Consider the following 16,696-nt stretch of genomic DNA (forward strand, 5'->3'; position numbering starts at 1 on the left):
CCCCCAGCCCCTCACTGGGGGATTCTAGGCAGGGGCTCTACCACTGAGCCACACCCCCACCCCTCACTGGGAGATTCTAGTCAGGGGCTCTACCACTGAGCCACACCCCAGCCCCTCACTGGGGGATTCTAGGCAGGGGCTCCACCACTGAGCCACACCCCCAGCCCCTCACTAGGGGATTCTAGGCAGGGGCCCTACCACTGAGCCATGCCACAGCCCTTTTTGACTTTTGAAATCTGGTCTCACCTATTTCCTTAGACTGACCTTGAACTCATTCTCTAGCACAGGCAAGCTTTCAATTTGTGATCCTTCTGCCTCAGTCTCTGAAGTATCTGGCATTAGAGTCATGTGCCTTCCAGGCCTGGTTTCAGGGCCATCTTCTGTTGTCACACTGGCCAGAGGGTCTACTGTGATACTCAGTGGGTAGAAGCTGGAGTCGGCCCAGGCTAAGGATAGTCACACCAGGAATTGTCCCAGCTCACTTGGCAGCAGGGCTGTTGATGAGAAACTAAACAGTATGCATAGCTCCTACATTCTCAGCGACCCACAGGGTCTAGTAGGTAGAAACAAGCATTCTGGAACCACCTGCCAGCTCTCAAAAGCAGCTCCATGTCAACCTAACACAGGCAATGAACTTTGGTAAATCCTGTCACCTTCCTGGGTTCTGCACGTCCCTTGGAAAAAGGGACAATTAGGGTCCTTTCCTCATAATCTTGTAAGCACAAATTGCCCAGAAGCTGGGTGTGGAGAGACACTGCCATCCCTGACCATGGGGGCCGGAGGCAAGGCTCCTCTCGATGATAAGAATCCAGGGGCTGAGCTGGCCCTGTGGCTCACACCTTAATCTCAGCACTTGGGAGGGAGAGGCAGGCGAGTGCCATGCCGGGTGAAGCTAATAGCAAGGGCATCTCTCAAACAAAACATAACCCAGGGCTGGCTATGAAGCCTGGCACTGCTTGCAGATTCTCGGTGCTGTCAGGTCCGAGGAACTGCGGACTTTGGGCAAGTGTTTCGTGTCCAGACCAGTTACCCCTCAATCTTGGGGGCCCTCTGTGGGCAGAAGCATGTCTAAAGTATGCTTAGGTGTCCCTGCTTTTCTTAGCCCAATGAGATGTGTTGTTGACTGACTCATTGATGGACCAAGGCTTCCTGAGGGAAGACGGACAAGGGCTCAGAGACAGCCGGGCCAGGCAGGACCATAGATTTATTGGGGGCTGCACACACGCACGCTCACAGCATCACACAACAATGGCACAGTTACTCGGGACATCACGATGGCCTCGGCCATCAAAGGAGGGCCCAGAGGCAGTGGGTGGCAGCCTCCTCCCATGCGGCCTAGACCCTGCTGGGTCCTTCCTCTGGGGCAGCTGAGGAAGGGAGGGGGCTGCTGGGGTGAGCCTCGGGCCTGGCAGGGGGTGAGCAGGCAGGTTGGTCCAGCAGGCCGGGCTGGGCGGAGGCCGCCTCACTCCAGGGACTGCAGCATCAGCAGCTGCTTCAGCACCTTCGTCTGGCTGGTCTCCCGGATTTCACCTGCCAGGAACATCTCATCTACCACTGTGTAAACCTGGGCAAGGAAGGGAGGCCGGGAGAGCTGGGGTCAGGGAAGGAAGGGCTGGCTGCTGCAGTAGCCAGCCCTCGGGAGCCAAGTGGTTACGCCCTGAGCAGGGAAATAGCATCAGAGGGCCCAAGGCAGATCTCTGGTGGCTCCAGCCACACCCCCCATGGCTGCCTCTTGCCCACTTCCCCAAGAGCCTACCTTGTAGAAGTTGAACACCAGGTCCAATTCACAGACATTGTGGAAATATTCATTTAACACCTGAGAGAGGAAGATGAAGGCCAGGGATGAGAGACAGGCATGACGGGCTGGTGAGATGGCTAACCTGCTGGGTAACAGTGCTTGCTGCGCAAACCTGAGTTCAAATCCTATATCCCACGGTAGGAGAGCTGTTCTCTGACTTCCACGTGTGAGCCATGGCACATGTGTGCCCGCGCACACATACCAGAGACATTATACACACATGATACTAATAAGTAAAGTGTGAAATAAGATGGGCAGGGAGGCCTGAGGATGTAGCCCAGGGTTTGTCTGCATTCATGAAGCCCTGGGTTCTGTCTCCAACACCACATAAAACCCACTTGGAGGACCACATCTGTAATCTAGCATGTGGGAGGTAGAGGCAGGAGGTCAGGAATTAAAAGTCACCCCCTAGCTATATGCCGAGTGTGAGGCCAGCCAGGGCTATACGAGGGTGTGTGCAATGGAGAGACGGCTCAGTGGTTAAGGTTGCTCTTTTAGGACTCAAGTTTGGTTCCCAGCACCCACGCCAAGTGGCTCACAACTACTTGTGACTCCAACACCAGGGGGTCCAGTGCCTTCTGGGTCCTTGGGCACTGGCATATATGTCACACTTGTACAAACACACACACACACACAAACAAAACCAAACCTCAGTGGATGGAGGAAGAGGCAGCTGTGTTAACTAGATCATCCGGGCCATCCTGAGCTACATAACAAGACGCTACCCAACCCCCCCCCCCCAGACCAGTTATCAGAGAGAGCAGACGGGCCCAGTGACAGAGCAGACAGCAGCGGAGGGCCAGCAGGAGGGCTCAGCTGGTAAGGCGCCTGCTGCCAAGCCCGGAGCAGGCCGGGGCACTGACTCTCATGTCGTCTCTGACCTCCGCACACCCACCACTGTGCAGACACACTCACTCACACCATGACTCAGGTCGGACGCAGAGCTGCTGGGGGACGGGCAGAGAAGTTGGCTGGAGTAGGTGAGAGAGGTAAGGAGGGGGAGGAAGACTGGAAGGACAGACCATGTACACAGAGGGAGGTGACGAGGGGGCCAGTGGCCACCCCAGCACTCCGGGGGGTGACTCACTTCCACGAAGTTATGGATGGCCTCGAGATAGGCCAGATTGTTGTCGTTGACGTCCACGCAGATGCAGAAGTAGAGGCCAGCGTAGCGTCGGTAGATGATCTTGAAGTTCCGGAACTGTGGACAGAAAGGAGTCAGGACTGAGCCTGGCAGAGGGGGCCAGATGCCAGCTGTTCCACTGTGTGTGCGACCCCAGGCACCCCTGTTCCTGGCTGGGGGAGGGGCAGCAGGGACGGAGCCGGCTTTGGCTCACAGTCCAGCAGAGGGCCACTCACCCAGGCAGTGGGACGGAAATCCTCAGGGTTGGCAGGATTGGGTTTGGGGGTTCAGGGTGGGGCCCTAGTCCCGTTCATCCTGGGAGTCAGAGAGGCTTCCTGACAGAGGGAACTGTGAGCTGAGGGCCGGAAGACAGGCAGGGGAGTTCCAGGCACAGGGAACAGACTGTGAAGGAGCCAGGGCAGCGACTGCATGCAGCCTGGCTGCTGGGACCCCAGCACTGCGGGTGAGATGGGGTAGGGGATGAGGCAGGAGGATCACAAGTTTAAAGAAAGTCTGGGCCCTATCTCAATGCAAAGCAGAAATGAAGTTCCAGATTTTTTTTTTGTTTTTAAAGACATGATCTATCATGTAGTCCAGGCTGAACTTGAACTGGCTGTGTAGCTGAGATGGCCTTGAACTCCTGATCCTCCTGCCTCCACTTCCCAAGTTCTGCAATTACTGAAGTGCAGCACTACACCTGGCCCAAAGTTGCAGATTCTGAACTGTGTGTAGCGGACTGTGTGTGTAGCTGACTGTGTGTAACGGTGCATCCCTGAAGTCCTAGCTACTTCAGATCAGCCTGGGCAACACAGACAGACAGACAGACACACAAGTTCCTTATTTGGGGCCATTTTGGATTTTAGAGTTTCAGGTAACAGAAGTTCAACCGACACATTGTAAATATTAGAACAATGCTCCAGGGCTTGCAGACTAGACACCCGTGCTGAGGGTGGACTTAATTCTGTGTACTAATTAGCATGTATACTAATAAAGAGATGGACAGGGGCTGGGGGTGTGGCTCAGTGGTAGAGCCCCTGCCTAGAATCCCCCAGTGAGGGGATGGGGTGTGGCTCAGTGGTAGAGCCCCTGCCTAGAATCCCCCAGTGAGGGCTGGGGTGTGGCTTAGTGGTAGAGCCCCTGCCTAGAATACCCCATTGAGGGGCTGGGGTGTGGCTCAGTGGTAGAGCCCCTGCCTAGAATCCCCCAGTGAGGGGTAGAGGTGTGGCTCAGTGGTTGAGCCCCTGCCTAGCATGCAGCAGGCCCTGGGTTCTGGCCTCAGCACAGTGAAAATACAAAGGGAGCCGTGCACTGCTGACAGACATACACGGATGTGTGCACTGGCGTGGCTGGTTTAGGCAAACCCTGGTTCTCTTGGATGTGTGTGGAGCACCACCTGGTGGTAACTGTGGGGAACTACACATTTTGTGGGTCCTGGAATATTTACTCTTCAGCTCAACTCATCCTTTTTATGATTTATTATTTTTTGAGACACAGTTTCTCTATATAACTCTAGCTATATCTTTATATACAGACAAGACTAGCTTCAACATTTTCCTGATCTTTCCACCTCAGCTTCCCAAGTGTGGGGAAAACCGTCATCTTGGAGGCAAAGACAGGAGATTGTCAGGGTTGGAGGTAGCCAGGACTACAGTGAGACTATGTCTAAAGGGAAAAAGGTGTTGGGAACAGCTCATCCATAAAGGGCTCACTACGCAATAAAAAAGGCACCACATGCTTTACTCCCAGTGCTGGTGAGGCTGAGACAGGGGGGATTAGACTAACCAGTGAGTCCCAGGCCTCAGTGAGATCCTATCTCAAGACACAAGGTAGACAGCTCCTGAGGAATGACACTCAAGCCTGACCTCAGCCTCCACACCCTGCCCTGCCACAAACACACACACACACACACACACACAAGAATTCAGCGCCTGGGTCGCAGGCATGCAGCCCAGGGCTGGGGTCACAGGCATGCAGCTCAGGGCTGGGGTCGTAGGCATACACTTTTGAAGGAGGTTTGGGGGAAGGACAGTGTCTATGTAGCCTATCTTGGATTTAAACTCACTATGTAGCTGAGGATGACTTCAGTCTCCTTAACCTCTGCTTCTCAAGTGCTAGGGTTACAGGCATATGTTACCACGCCCATGTCATGTGGTTCTGGTTTGAGCGCAGCACTTCACGCACTCTAGGCAAACACTTTCCCAACTGAGCTATATCCTCAGCCTGCCATGAAACTTTTTTTTTTTTTGAGACAGGGTTTCAATGTGTAGCTCTGGCCGGCCAGGAACTCTCTATGTGGACCAGGCTGGCCTTGAACTCACAGAGGTCTGCCTGCTCCTGCCTCCTCAGTGCTGGTATCAACGGTGTGAGCTACCAGGCCTAGTATCCACCAAGGCTCTTAAATTAATTGGCCATGTCCCCCCTTGCCATGTAGTGTCACACACTCCTCTCAGGAATTAGGATGTGGATGACCTCAATGCAGCTGCTCAGTGGTAGCCCAACACGAGGTGGCCCCAGGGACACCACGGGTCACGCTCAGCTTCTCTAACAGACTCAAAGTGCAATGGGCTCCTGAGCTGTCCGTAGACGTGAGGACTTGGAATGAGATGGAGTGGCATTGGTGTTGGCCTCCTCACTGTCCCGGTGGGTCCCCGAGCCCGGAGATCTCCAACGCCGGCACTTTATTTCTATTCCCCTCCCCAGCCTCTCCCTTACTGGTGACTGTCACTCCCTCCCAAAACCTCCCTCCTGCTCTGCACCCCCAACCTACTCTTTTGGGGGGGCTTGTACCTTAGAAGAACAAAGCTGTCCAGCTGGGAGCTCAAAGAGAGCCCCCCCCTCCGTGATGCTGGCTCCTCACTGGCATCCCTCTGCAGTATCCCACTGCTACCACATCGAGGGGCTCCTGCCTCTGCTCTTGCTCCCTGAGGGGGACTCTAACCAGGTGTGCTGGGACAGGCCTGCAATCCCAGCACCAAGGAGACTGAGGCTGGAGGAATGCTTCAAGTTCAAAGCAAGTCTGGACCACACAGTGAGTTTCAGGCTAGCCTGCGCTAGAGTGAGACCCTGTCTCAAAAAGCAAAACCAAGGTAATCCAAACATTTGGGAGGTAGAGGCAGGAGAATTAGAAATTCAAGGCCATTCTCAGCTAGATAGTGAGTTTGAGGCAGGCTGGAGGCACATGTTTAAAAAACAAACAAGCTCGGCGGTGGCGGTGCACACCTTTAATCCGAGCACTTGGGAGGCAGAGGCAGGCAGATTTCTGAGGCTAGCCTAGTCTACAGAATGAGTTCTAGAACAGACTCCAAAGCTACACAGAAAAACCCTGTCTTGAAAAAACCAAAACCAATCAACCAAACAAACAGAAAAACAACAGAAACTCATAGCTAAAACTAAAAGATGGCCAGCAGGTAAAGGCACTTCGAAAGCCTGGCTCCTCAGTCCATAAGGCAGAAGGAGAAAATGACTTCACAAGTTGTCTTCAGACCTCCAAACACATATACTCCATGGCATTCCTGCTCTCTCCTACAATAATAAATAAACAATACCCAAACCCATGGGAGATCCTGGAAGCTTGTGCCAACCCATGTCCTGTGTCGAAACCCTTCTGTGGCTCAGGATCTCAGCCACACTGATTCTCCCTGTCAGCTCATCCTGGAACTCTCCACCTGTGCTTCTGCCTCAGGGCCTTCACACTGGCCACTCTCCCCCGAGGCTTGGAATGTTCATTGCTCTGAAAACATCTCCTTCTACTCCCTCAGCCCTTTCTATCTTGGCTGAAGTCACCTGAACGAAGTTTGTGGGTGTTGAGGATCCAAATTCAACTCCTCGTGCTACGTAACAAACGCTTTACTCACTGAGCCATCCTCCCAACCCCTGAAAAAGAGAAGGAGCTAACGGCACGCGGAGTGGATGAATGGAGGAGAGGAGGTCATGGGCTGTGCTGCTATTAGAGGCAGGAGGAGGCAGAGGGGCCAGGGAAGTAGGAAAGAGGAATGGGAAGGGTGTCAGTCACCTCCACAAAGTTGGTGTGCTTGGCATCCCTGACGGTGACCACGGCGTGTACCTCCTCGATCAGCTTCTGTTTCTCATCATCATCAAACTGCATGTACCACTTGGCCAGGCGTGTCTTGCCCGCCCGGTTCTGGATGAGGATGAAGCGGATCTAGAGCAAGGAGGGGAGGAAGTGAGAGGCAGGGCCACAGCTCAGGGTGGGTACCACCAGACACCCCATAGGAAAGATGGCGGGTCTCCCCACAGCCAGCTTTCCATGACTGCCTCCCTGGGCCCTGCTGGGCCACGAGGGACATGGGCTTGATCCAGATCCCTGCAACCCTTCTTCCATTGAGCATCTGACCAAGTCTCAGGCTTCAGTTTATCTTATATGCATCTCGGAAACTACTTCCTCACCTTCAAATCACATTTCCCAAGATGCCTCATCTTATCAGAGATGGGGGTGGTTTATAGTGCTTGGGAAGCACCCCAGGCCTTGTGCAAGACAGGCAGGGGCTCTACCACTGAGCAACACCCCAGCCTCTCACTGGGGGATTCTAGGCAGGGGCTCTACCACTGAGACACACCCCAGCCCCTCACTGGGGGATTCTAGGCAGGGGCTCTACCACTGAGACACACCCCAGCCCCTCACTGGGGGATTCTAGGCAGGGGCTCTACCACTGAGCCACACCCCAGCCCCTCACTGGGGGATTCTAGGCAGGGGCTCTACCACAGAGCTACACCCCCAGGCCCTCACTGGGGGATTCTAGGCAGTGGCTCTACCACTGAGCCACACCCCCAGGCCCTCACTGGGGGATTCTAGGCAGGGGCTCTACCACTGAGCCACACCCCCAGGCCCTCACTGGGGGATTCTAGGCAGGGGTTCTACCACTGAGTCATGTCCCCAGCAGGGGATGATAGGCATTACTACCGAGCTACAAGTTATTAACAAAGCTCAATGATGGCTAAATAGGTACTCAACAATGCTTGTATTATGTCCTTGTGTGTCTGGGGACCAGAGAAATGGCTTAGTGGTTGAGAACACTGGCTGCTCCTCCAGAGGTCCTGAGTTCAATTCCTTGACAACCACATGGTGGCTCACAACCATCTGTAATGGGATTTGATGCCCTCTTCTGTCATTCAGGCATACGTGCAAATAGAGCACTCCTATGCATAAATAAATAAATCTTGAAAACAAAAGACTTCTTGTGTCTGAGTTCCTACTACATATGCTTTTTTTTTTTTTCTTTTTTAAGACAGGTCTTGCATAGCCCAGGCTAGCCTCAAACTTACTATAAAGTTAAGTAGACCTTGAACTCCTGCTCCTCTTACCGCCACTTCTCAAATACTGAGATTACAGGTGTGCAACAGAGCTCAGCTGGTTCTTGTTCTCTGTGTTCGTATGTCCGCTTGAGTGCAGGTGCCCACAGAGACCAGAAGCATCAGATCCTTTGGAGCTGGAGTTATAGGTAGTTGGGAGCCACCTGACGTGGGTGCTGGGAACCAAACTCGGATCCTCGGCAGGAGCAGTCGGTGCTCTTAGCCATTGGGCCATCCTTCCAGCCCTTGCTTTTCTGTTTGTTTGCTTGTTTGTTTTTGTTGTTGTTTTTTAAGACAGGGTCCCCTGTGCAGCCTAGGTTGACTTGGGACTTGGGGCAGCCCCCCAGTCTTAGCCTCTCAAAGCTCAGAGATTACCCGTGTGGGCCCCGGTGGCCGCTTGCTCACCTGTTTGCATGTATGTACGCCATACATTCAAGGTTGTTCTCCACCTTGGACTAGAGAAACATTGTACGCGTCTCTAGGTGTGCATTCCTTGTCTTTCGGCTGCATACCTGGAGTCATTCACCGGACCTGTAGCTCTCCCACTTGGCTGGCCATAGCCCCAGGGTCCTTCTGACTCTGCCTTCCTGGTCCTGGGACTGCAGCTGAACTACCATGCTCAGCTTAGGATCACAATTTACCCCGTGGGTTTGGGCAGCAAATGCTCGCTCTATCCACCAACCCACTTCTCCAGCCTACTTACTAAACATAATTCCACACACCAGCTGGCTTTACTGGTGCTTGATGGAATCCCAACACCCTGGAGGCAGAGGCAGCAGAAAAAGTGTAAGTATGAGTGAGGCATGCCTGGTCTACATACTGAGTTCCAGACCAGCCAAGGCTACATAACAAGACCTGGTCTCAAAAAACAAAACAAAACAAAATCAGATACCCGCAACTCCACCCCTTCAAATGCTCTGAGGATAATTTAGGGTAGTCCCTTAATCCCTTCACAGCTGTACAACTGTTACCACTTTCCGCCTCTCATTTTGCCAAGAGTGGCCTGGAACTCACCGTTATCCAGGCAAACCTGGAACTTAAGGGAGCGCAAGTGAGCCTCGACGTTTAAGTACAATAACTGCTCGGGGGTCCTCAGCGTACTGTGAGCAGTAAACTCTGTGTGACATCCACCCATGGCTCAAACCACACACACGCTCTGTGTCAGCCTGACTATTTTCTGTCTGGCTCAGAAGATGGTTACTAAGGTCCCAAAATGTTAGGTCACCAGTCACAGGGCAATTCTGAAAGGTAAGTCAGGTTGGACTTGGTGGCACAGGCCTGTCATCCCAGCTTTTTGGGAGGCTGAGGCAAGAGGATCACAAGTTCAAATCCTGCCTAGGCCACTTGGTGAGACCCTGTCTGAAAATAGAGGTAGAGTGCTTGCTTAGCATGCTCAAGGCCTGGGGCTCAATCCCCAGTACCACGGAAAACAAGACAACAACCGGGGGACTTGAAGCCACAAGTGCTTAGCACCGTGCCCAGTACCCACCGAGTCTTCCGTAAAATTAGCATTCAGTCACATAGCTAAGAGCACACACTCCCGAGCTAGGAAGCATCCTAGTACTATCAGGCGGTGGCTGTATGCTCATGGGCGGACCACTTAACCTCTGTGGGCCTCAGCTTCCCCTTCTGTGTAATGGGCATAATGGGATTCCCCCCTTCGTTAGAGTAATGAACAGCGTAACACCTATGAGAGGTGCAGCACACGGCTACCATGTACCACACATCATAAAACCCCAACCTCTTACTAGCATTAAAAGGCGTGTGGTCATTTCACTTTCAGGAACTCATGTCCAAGCCAGATAGTGATATACATCTGTAATCGCAGCTACCGAGAAGGCTAGGTCAGGGAAGTTGGGAGTTCAAGGGCAGCCTCGGCTACATGTAACACCTTGTCTCAAAATGAAAAATAAAAAAGGGGAGGAGAGCTGAGAGATGGCTCAGAGGTTAAGAGCACTGGCTGCTCTTCCAGAGGTCCTGAGTTCAATTCCCAGCACCCACAGGGTGGCTCACAACCATCTGTAATGAAAGCTGATGCCAGTGAGATGGTTCAGTGGGTACGGGTCTACAAGCCTGAAGACCTGAGTGTGATCCCTAGGACCCACACGGTAAAAGGAAAGCTCTGCCTCCTGCAGGTTGCTGGTGACCTCCACACACATGATGTAAAGTAAATAGAGCACAAGAATGGGCTGACGTGTAGCTCAGTGGCAGGGTACTTGACTACCATGCACAAGGCCCTGGGTTCCATCCTCAACTGAAAAAAAGGGAGAGAGAATGAGCAGAGGGAGGAACAGAAACGAAGGAGGGAGAGAGAAACCACAAGGGTGTAGATTTAGCTGAGGGCAAAATATTTATGCAGCATGCCCAAGACCCTAGGTTCAATCCTCAGCATGTTTCAAAGTTTCCCTGCTGGGAAGCCTGGCTTTGAGCCCTATCTATCCTAGACAGGCATGCTCCCGCCCATTTTACAGATGATAAAGCTAAGGCCCAGAGAAAGCAGGTATCACAACCAGAAAGCAGAGCTAGCCGCTCAAAGTCTGTACCCTGAGCCCTGGATTCTTTACGGGCTTTCACTGTCTTCCCTGAGCCTCATTCTTCACTCAATCTATCCGCCTTACCCAACCTAAGCAGAGAAACGGGAACAGGATGTTACACGCTCCTTCTAAGAACTCCTTCTGCTGAGCCAGGGAAACCCAGTTCTGGGCAGCCCAGAGAGGAAAGGGGTGGGCGCGCACAACAGGCAGGCTAAGGCAGAGCCAGGTCCAGGCGCCTATGGGAAGAGCAGCTGGAGGGCAGGGCCGAGGTGAGCCCCGTGTCCTTACCCGCTACGTGAGAATCATTAATCATTCCATCCCTGGGAACACATCTGAGAAGCCCCTTGACCCTGTATCCCCCACCCCAGAGAGCCTCCCAACCACCTCCCCGGATGTTCCCTAACCTCCATCTCCTCCCCTTTGGCCCCTCTCCATGAAGCTTCTTCCAGCCTTCATTACAAGCATCCCTCCTCCCTTTCCTTGTTACAAAGATCATTGCGCCTCCAAGTCCCCTACTCTTTGGGCAAAGACTCATTTCCTGTTCTGACATCCCCCCTATACCATTTCCCTTCTTTCCCACGTCCCCGTCCAAAGGACCCATCTTGGAGGTGGAAGTTCCCCCTAAATCCAGTGCTCAGGCCCTCTCCCAAAGTTCTCCCCCACCTCAAATGTCAAGTCTCCAAGCCTATTTTGCACCCACCCAGACCTCTCCTCTATGGAAAGTTCTGTTCAGCTGCTCCCCATTCTCTTCTAGAATCCACTCTCAACTTCCACAGTCCTCTCTCCTTTTGCAGCAACCTAACCCTACATCCTACGGGGGTGGGGTGGGGGGTGGGAGGACGACTTCCGGTCTCCAGGGTCCTCTTCCTCCCTTGAGAGAGTCTCTCCCCCTGGCCATATCCGACTTGTCCCAACACTTGTGCTCCCTAAAGCCAGCTCCTCCCTTCCCATAAGGAAGCCTCCCTACCCACTCTTGTAGAATCTCTAGTTCTCCTCCATTATCTCCTCCTCATCTCCAATGTCTTCTCCCGCCTCTGGGGTTTCAAAATCTCCCCCCAAATGTCTCCCACCAGGGCAGTCCCTCCCCTGGAGACCCCTTCCCCTCCACGTCCTCTGGCTTGGAACCCCAAGTACACCCCGCCGTGCAGCATCGAGGCCCTGATCTGCCTTTCCGACCCCAAGCCCGGGAGCCTGCGCCCGGCCCGGCCCATCCACGGCAGGAGGAAGCCTGTCAGCTCCGAATCGAAACTCCGCGGTCCGTGCGTGGACCCTCCCTTCCAGCCCGAACCCGGTACGACGCTCCCCTCGTTACCATGGCGACCCCTGTCCGGACCCCAGAGGCCCGGGTCCCGCGGAAACTGGGCGGCTCCGGCTCTGCCTGCAGTTGTGGGGCCCAGGGCTATAGCTGACTTCCGGCAGGAGAACCCGCCTTCCTCCTCATGCACGGCCCTCTGGGAGTTGTAGTTTAAACGCATGCGTTGGCGAGTAAGGGTCGCCCCGGTCGGGACGCCTTCCCAACATGCTCTGCGGTTGCCCTTTTCCTATCCAGAAAGCCAGGAAAGCCAGCCTCCAAATGCATGCTGGACTTTGTGAATGAAGGTCTCTGTATAACGACAATTCCCATAGGCTAAAAGAGGGCGAAATGGGAGATGCATTTCGGGAAATGTGGTTCTAGTGCTACCCACACCCCCATTCCAAAGCTCCCTCCCGAGGGCATGCTGGGAAGAGTAGTTTTTTTCTTTTGAGTTTTTTTTTTTTTTAATTTTACAATTTCATACATATATAATGAACTTTGATAATATTCCCCCATTACCTTCTTTTACTCCCTTCTCCTCCCACCAAAACCCCTACTTCCCCAAAGTCCTCCTACTTTCATGTCCTTTCTCTACTCGCCCCCGCAACACCTCCCCCCCACCCCCCCTCACCCCCCACCCCCGCCAAAAAAAAAAAAAAAAAAAAAAAAACCAGGTTTTTTTCTCTGTAACAGTCCTGGAACTCACTCTGTAGACCAGGCTGGCCTCAAACTCAGAGATCCACCTGCCTCTGCCTCACAAATGCTGGAATTAAAGGCTTGTGCCATCACTGCCCGGCTTTTTTAGTTTGGTTTGGTTTTGGCTTTTCAAGAAAGGTTTTCTCTGTGATCTGCCTGCCTCTGTTTCCCAAATGTTGGAATTAAAGGCCTGGGCCACCACTGACCAGCAAGAATAGTAGTTTTAAATAAAAAAATCACATTGTGAACCTAAAAATGTAACTGTCTTTCTATGCTCATGCAGTATTCTATTAAAAATAAACGAGGTTAGGGATGTAGCTCTGACATAACCTTCCTCATAAATATAAATAACACTATATACATAAAATCAACAACCTGGCCAGACAGTGATGTGTGTCTATAACTCCACTGAAGTGTATTGCTATGGATTTGAGGCTCTCCTGAGGTATATGCTGACTCTCAGGCTAGCCTGACCTATAGAGTCAGAGTTTGTCTCAAAAATCTAAAAACAGCACTAGAGAGATGGGTGAATGGATGAAGACCCCTGCTGCCAAGCCTGACAACCTGAGTTCAGTCTCCAGAACTCATGCAGGAAGGAGAGAAAAGTAAGGGAAACAATCCTTTCATGTGGGACTCTTTCTGGAATAAGCACCCAGACACCAGTGGCGGTGGAAGAGAAGTCCCTGGTAGACTGGAGCCAGGGTAGTTCCTCGGGCTTCAATCCCCAGTCCAGTTTGTATTCTCACCTGATACTCTAAAACCACAGGTGGGGCAGACAAGCGAGATTTTACAGAAGTGATTGTGGCCTCTATGGCAGGGCAACGACCCATCTTTTCAGCTGTTTCTCTAGAACATTCTGCTCCAGGTGACAAGTCACGCTGGGCCAATAGGCAGTGCAAGCAGTGACTTGAGCAGATCACTGAATAAGCTGATAAATCAATATCGCATAATTGGCCTTTTCTGCCTTTTTCTACTGCATGCTCTCTTTAGCTCCTTAGGACCTGTGAACCGATCCTGAAGAAATGGGTTGCTACTCCTGGCGTGTCATGGATTTATCGCTTTCATTCCGGTTCTGATGAACCTGGAAAGGGTGGTTAAGACGCATGGTCCTAATATAAGTCCTTGCATTATCATCTTAAGAGGTCCCGCAGCAGAGTCAGCCAAGGTCCCCATGTTGTCCATATTGTACTCCAGAGGCTCTCATTTGTACCTCTTGCCTTAATCCTTTCTAAAAATTTTGGCATTTTCTTGTACTATTTCTGATTAATTAGCATAAAACAGTATTCTTCATTTAAAACCATGGATATGCCTTCCTCTTTGGTGGTAATCAAATCTAATCCTCTACAGTTTGGAGAAACATTGCCACCCAAGAATTTCTCTGATTCTGGAGAGTGTCTAGGCTTTCCTGAGCAATGGTCAATCTTTGATCTGAGTAGGGACCTGGCTGAGCGGAACTTGCTGGATGCCTATTGCTGCGGAACCGGTCACCACGGGCCCCATCAGGGCCGTTCCTAGCAGGACTGCTAAAAGTACAGGAGTTCTTTTATTTCTTGTCTCTCAGGGATGTAAGTATTGCTGGACCTCGATTCCTGGGAGCACATCTAAGTAGGGTACTGGTCTGCATCTGTCTCCTGGGTAGCAGGTGTAGACACCTTAGGGGCAGGTGAGGTATGTACCATTAGGAGCTACTGCTTTTTTTTTCTTTTTTCTTTTTTCTTTTTTTTTTTTTTGAGACAGGCTTGGCTGTCTTGGAACTCACTTTGTAGACCAGGCTGGCCTTGAACTCACAGAGATCCGCCTGCCTCTGCCTCCCGAGTGCTGGGATTAAAGGCATTCACTACCACCACCACCCAGCTGAGCTACAGCTTTTTTAACTAGGCTGTTACAGTCCCCTTCATTCCCCACACATTGACCTTCTCCTGTGACCTGAGCAGGTAGTCCAGTTAAATATGCTCTTTTGTGTTATTAGTCTGGCTTTGGTTAGTCGTTCCTACCCCAGTATAGGTATCCTGTCCTTCACACAAGCACATTCAGCAGGCTTGACCTAGAGATAGGTCTGTTAGGTTCAGGAACTCGTGACTGGCATTTACAAAAGCCAATATTTTTAGACACAGCTTTCCCACATGAAGGGTTTCTCTACGGTCAGTTCCCATATTATTCCTCCCAGGCTCCCCTCACAATGACCCATTATATCCTTAATTCCTTGTCCCTCTGTGGGAGCTCCCTTTCACGGCAAAGTCCACACATGGCCAGTATTTAAGGTAACACCAATAGGTTTCCTCACAATCGTTTTGCCCTCTAGCCCCTCGTCCTTAGGCTGTCGCTGGCTGGGGCCATCTCCAAAATGAATCATCATTGGCATTCTTGGTGGGGTTAGTTCCATCACAGCATGATGAGGTCTGGGGGATGATCCATGGTTGGCCTATTCTCAAGTAGTACCACCCAAAGGAGATAAGGCAGAAAAAAAAAAAACCCTCTGGGGAAATGGTGCATTATATTGTGGGTGTCCAGGAACGGGAGCTGCCCTGGGACAAGGTTGGGAAACTGGCTCAGATGTGTATCTACGGGATCAGGACGGACACCAGGGAGCAGAGGAGAAGCTGAGCCTCCATCCTGAAGTCATTTTGAGAGGCTCAGCTCTCGTGGTGCACTCCTGGCTTGGGTCCACAACAGCCTTGTGCTCTGTCCATAGCTTGTCACCTTCGACCTTGCTGTACAATGTCAGCTAAGTCTTTCAAGGACCGCTGGAAGCCAGGCAGTGGGTGTGGCCAAGCTTTTCATCCCTGCACCCGGGAGGCAGAGGCAGGTGGATCTCTGTGAGTTTGAGGCCAGCCCGGTCTACAGGGTGAGTTCCAGGATGGCCAGAGAAACGCTGTCTCAAAATAAAACAAACAAAACCAAAAACAACACTGGAGGCAGGTGTGTCCATCCTCTCAGAGGTTCCCTGAATCCTTTGGGAGCAGTGGAAGTGGTGAAGGGGCCAAGCATTATTTCAAAAGGAGAGTAACCACACTTACAGGGCGCACAGTGCACCCCAAATAGTATAGGTGGCAGAACTTCTGATCAAGGGAGATCTGTTTCTGGGCAACGTTTGGCCGGTGCCATTTTTTTTTTTTTTTTTAATTTTATGCATGTGTGCTCTATCTGCATGTACAACTTTTGCCAGAAGAGGGCATCAGATCCCACTATAGATGTTTGTGGGTCACCATGTGGTTGCTGGGAATTGAACTCAGATCCTGTGGAAGAGCAGCCAGTGCTCTTAACCTCTGAGCCATCTCTCCAGCCCCTGGCCAGTGTCATTTTAAAAGTCTTACTTATTTTCACGACCATGCCTAAAAGTTGGGGGTGGTAGCATGTGCACAAGTTCCAAGTTAATTCTCTGTGCAGGAAGGAGAGGATTCTACCCAGCCTGAGAATGCACACATCACAAGCAGCAACTATTGGTCCCTTCTGTTGGGTTCAACGTCATTAAGAACACTTCTAGATGTTTAAATGTGTAGGACTCTAGTTTTTGTGTTGACATGGGTCCCTGGGTCCCTGCTTGGGATTATGCTGAGCACGGTGCAGATAGTCCTTGTTAGCTTATTGGGTCATTGTTGGCAACCTCGGGACCCCCAAATATATCTGCAACATTTCTTCTCGTTGTTCGTTTTCCAGACAGCCCTGGTTGTTCCAGAACCCCAACTCTCTCTGGAGCCTAGGCTGGCCTCCCAAGTGCTGAGATCAAGAGGGCCACCATAATCAGCTTCTTGCAACAGTTCTCATAGGGCGGTTTTCCCCAGACGGGTTGCTGTGTGAGCTTGTCAGACTAGGTTGGGAGCTGGGGTTGCTGTGGTTATTATTATTTTCTATCAGTGGTATTCAGACAGCCCTCCTGATTTTTAGTAGCCCTGTTACCAGGTTTTTGTGTTTTGTTTTGTTTTTTACATTTAAACTTATTT

At 51.8% G+C, this 16,696-nt stretch overlaps 1 protein-coding gene across 1 annotated transcript; it reads right to left on the reverse strand.

The window, feature by feature from the left end:
• Nucleotides 1–1,171: 1,171 nt before the first annotated feature.
• On the reverse strand, nt 1,172–12,202 carry Ap2s1 (adaptor related protein complex 2 subunit sigma 1). The gene is made up of 5 exons (XM_028854937.2): nt 12,078–12,202; nt 6,934–7,083; nt 2,886–2,999; nt 1,757–1,816; nt 1,172–1,564 (listed from the first exon to the last, which is right to left on the reverse strand). The coding sequence occupies exons 1-5, from the start codon at nt 12,078–12,080 to the stop codon at nt 1,463–1,465; spliced, it is 429 nt and encodes a 142-aa protein (XP_028710770.1). The 5' UTR covers nt 12,081–12,202; the 3' UTR covers nt 1,172–1,462.
• Nucleotides 12,203–16,696: the final 4,494 nt, after the last annotated feature.

Source organism: Peromyscus leucopus, chromosome 1 (assembly GCF_004664715.2).
Source record: "Peromyscus leucopus breed LL Stock chromosome 1, UCI_PerLeu_2.1, whole genome shotgun sequence".
NCBI classification, from domain to species: Eukaryota; Metazoa; Chordata; class Mammalia; order Rodentia; family Cricetidae; genus Peromyscus; species Peromyscus leucopus.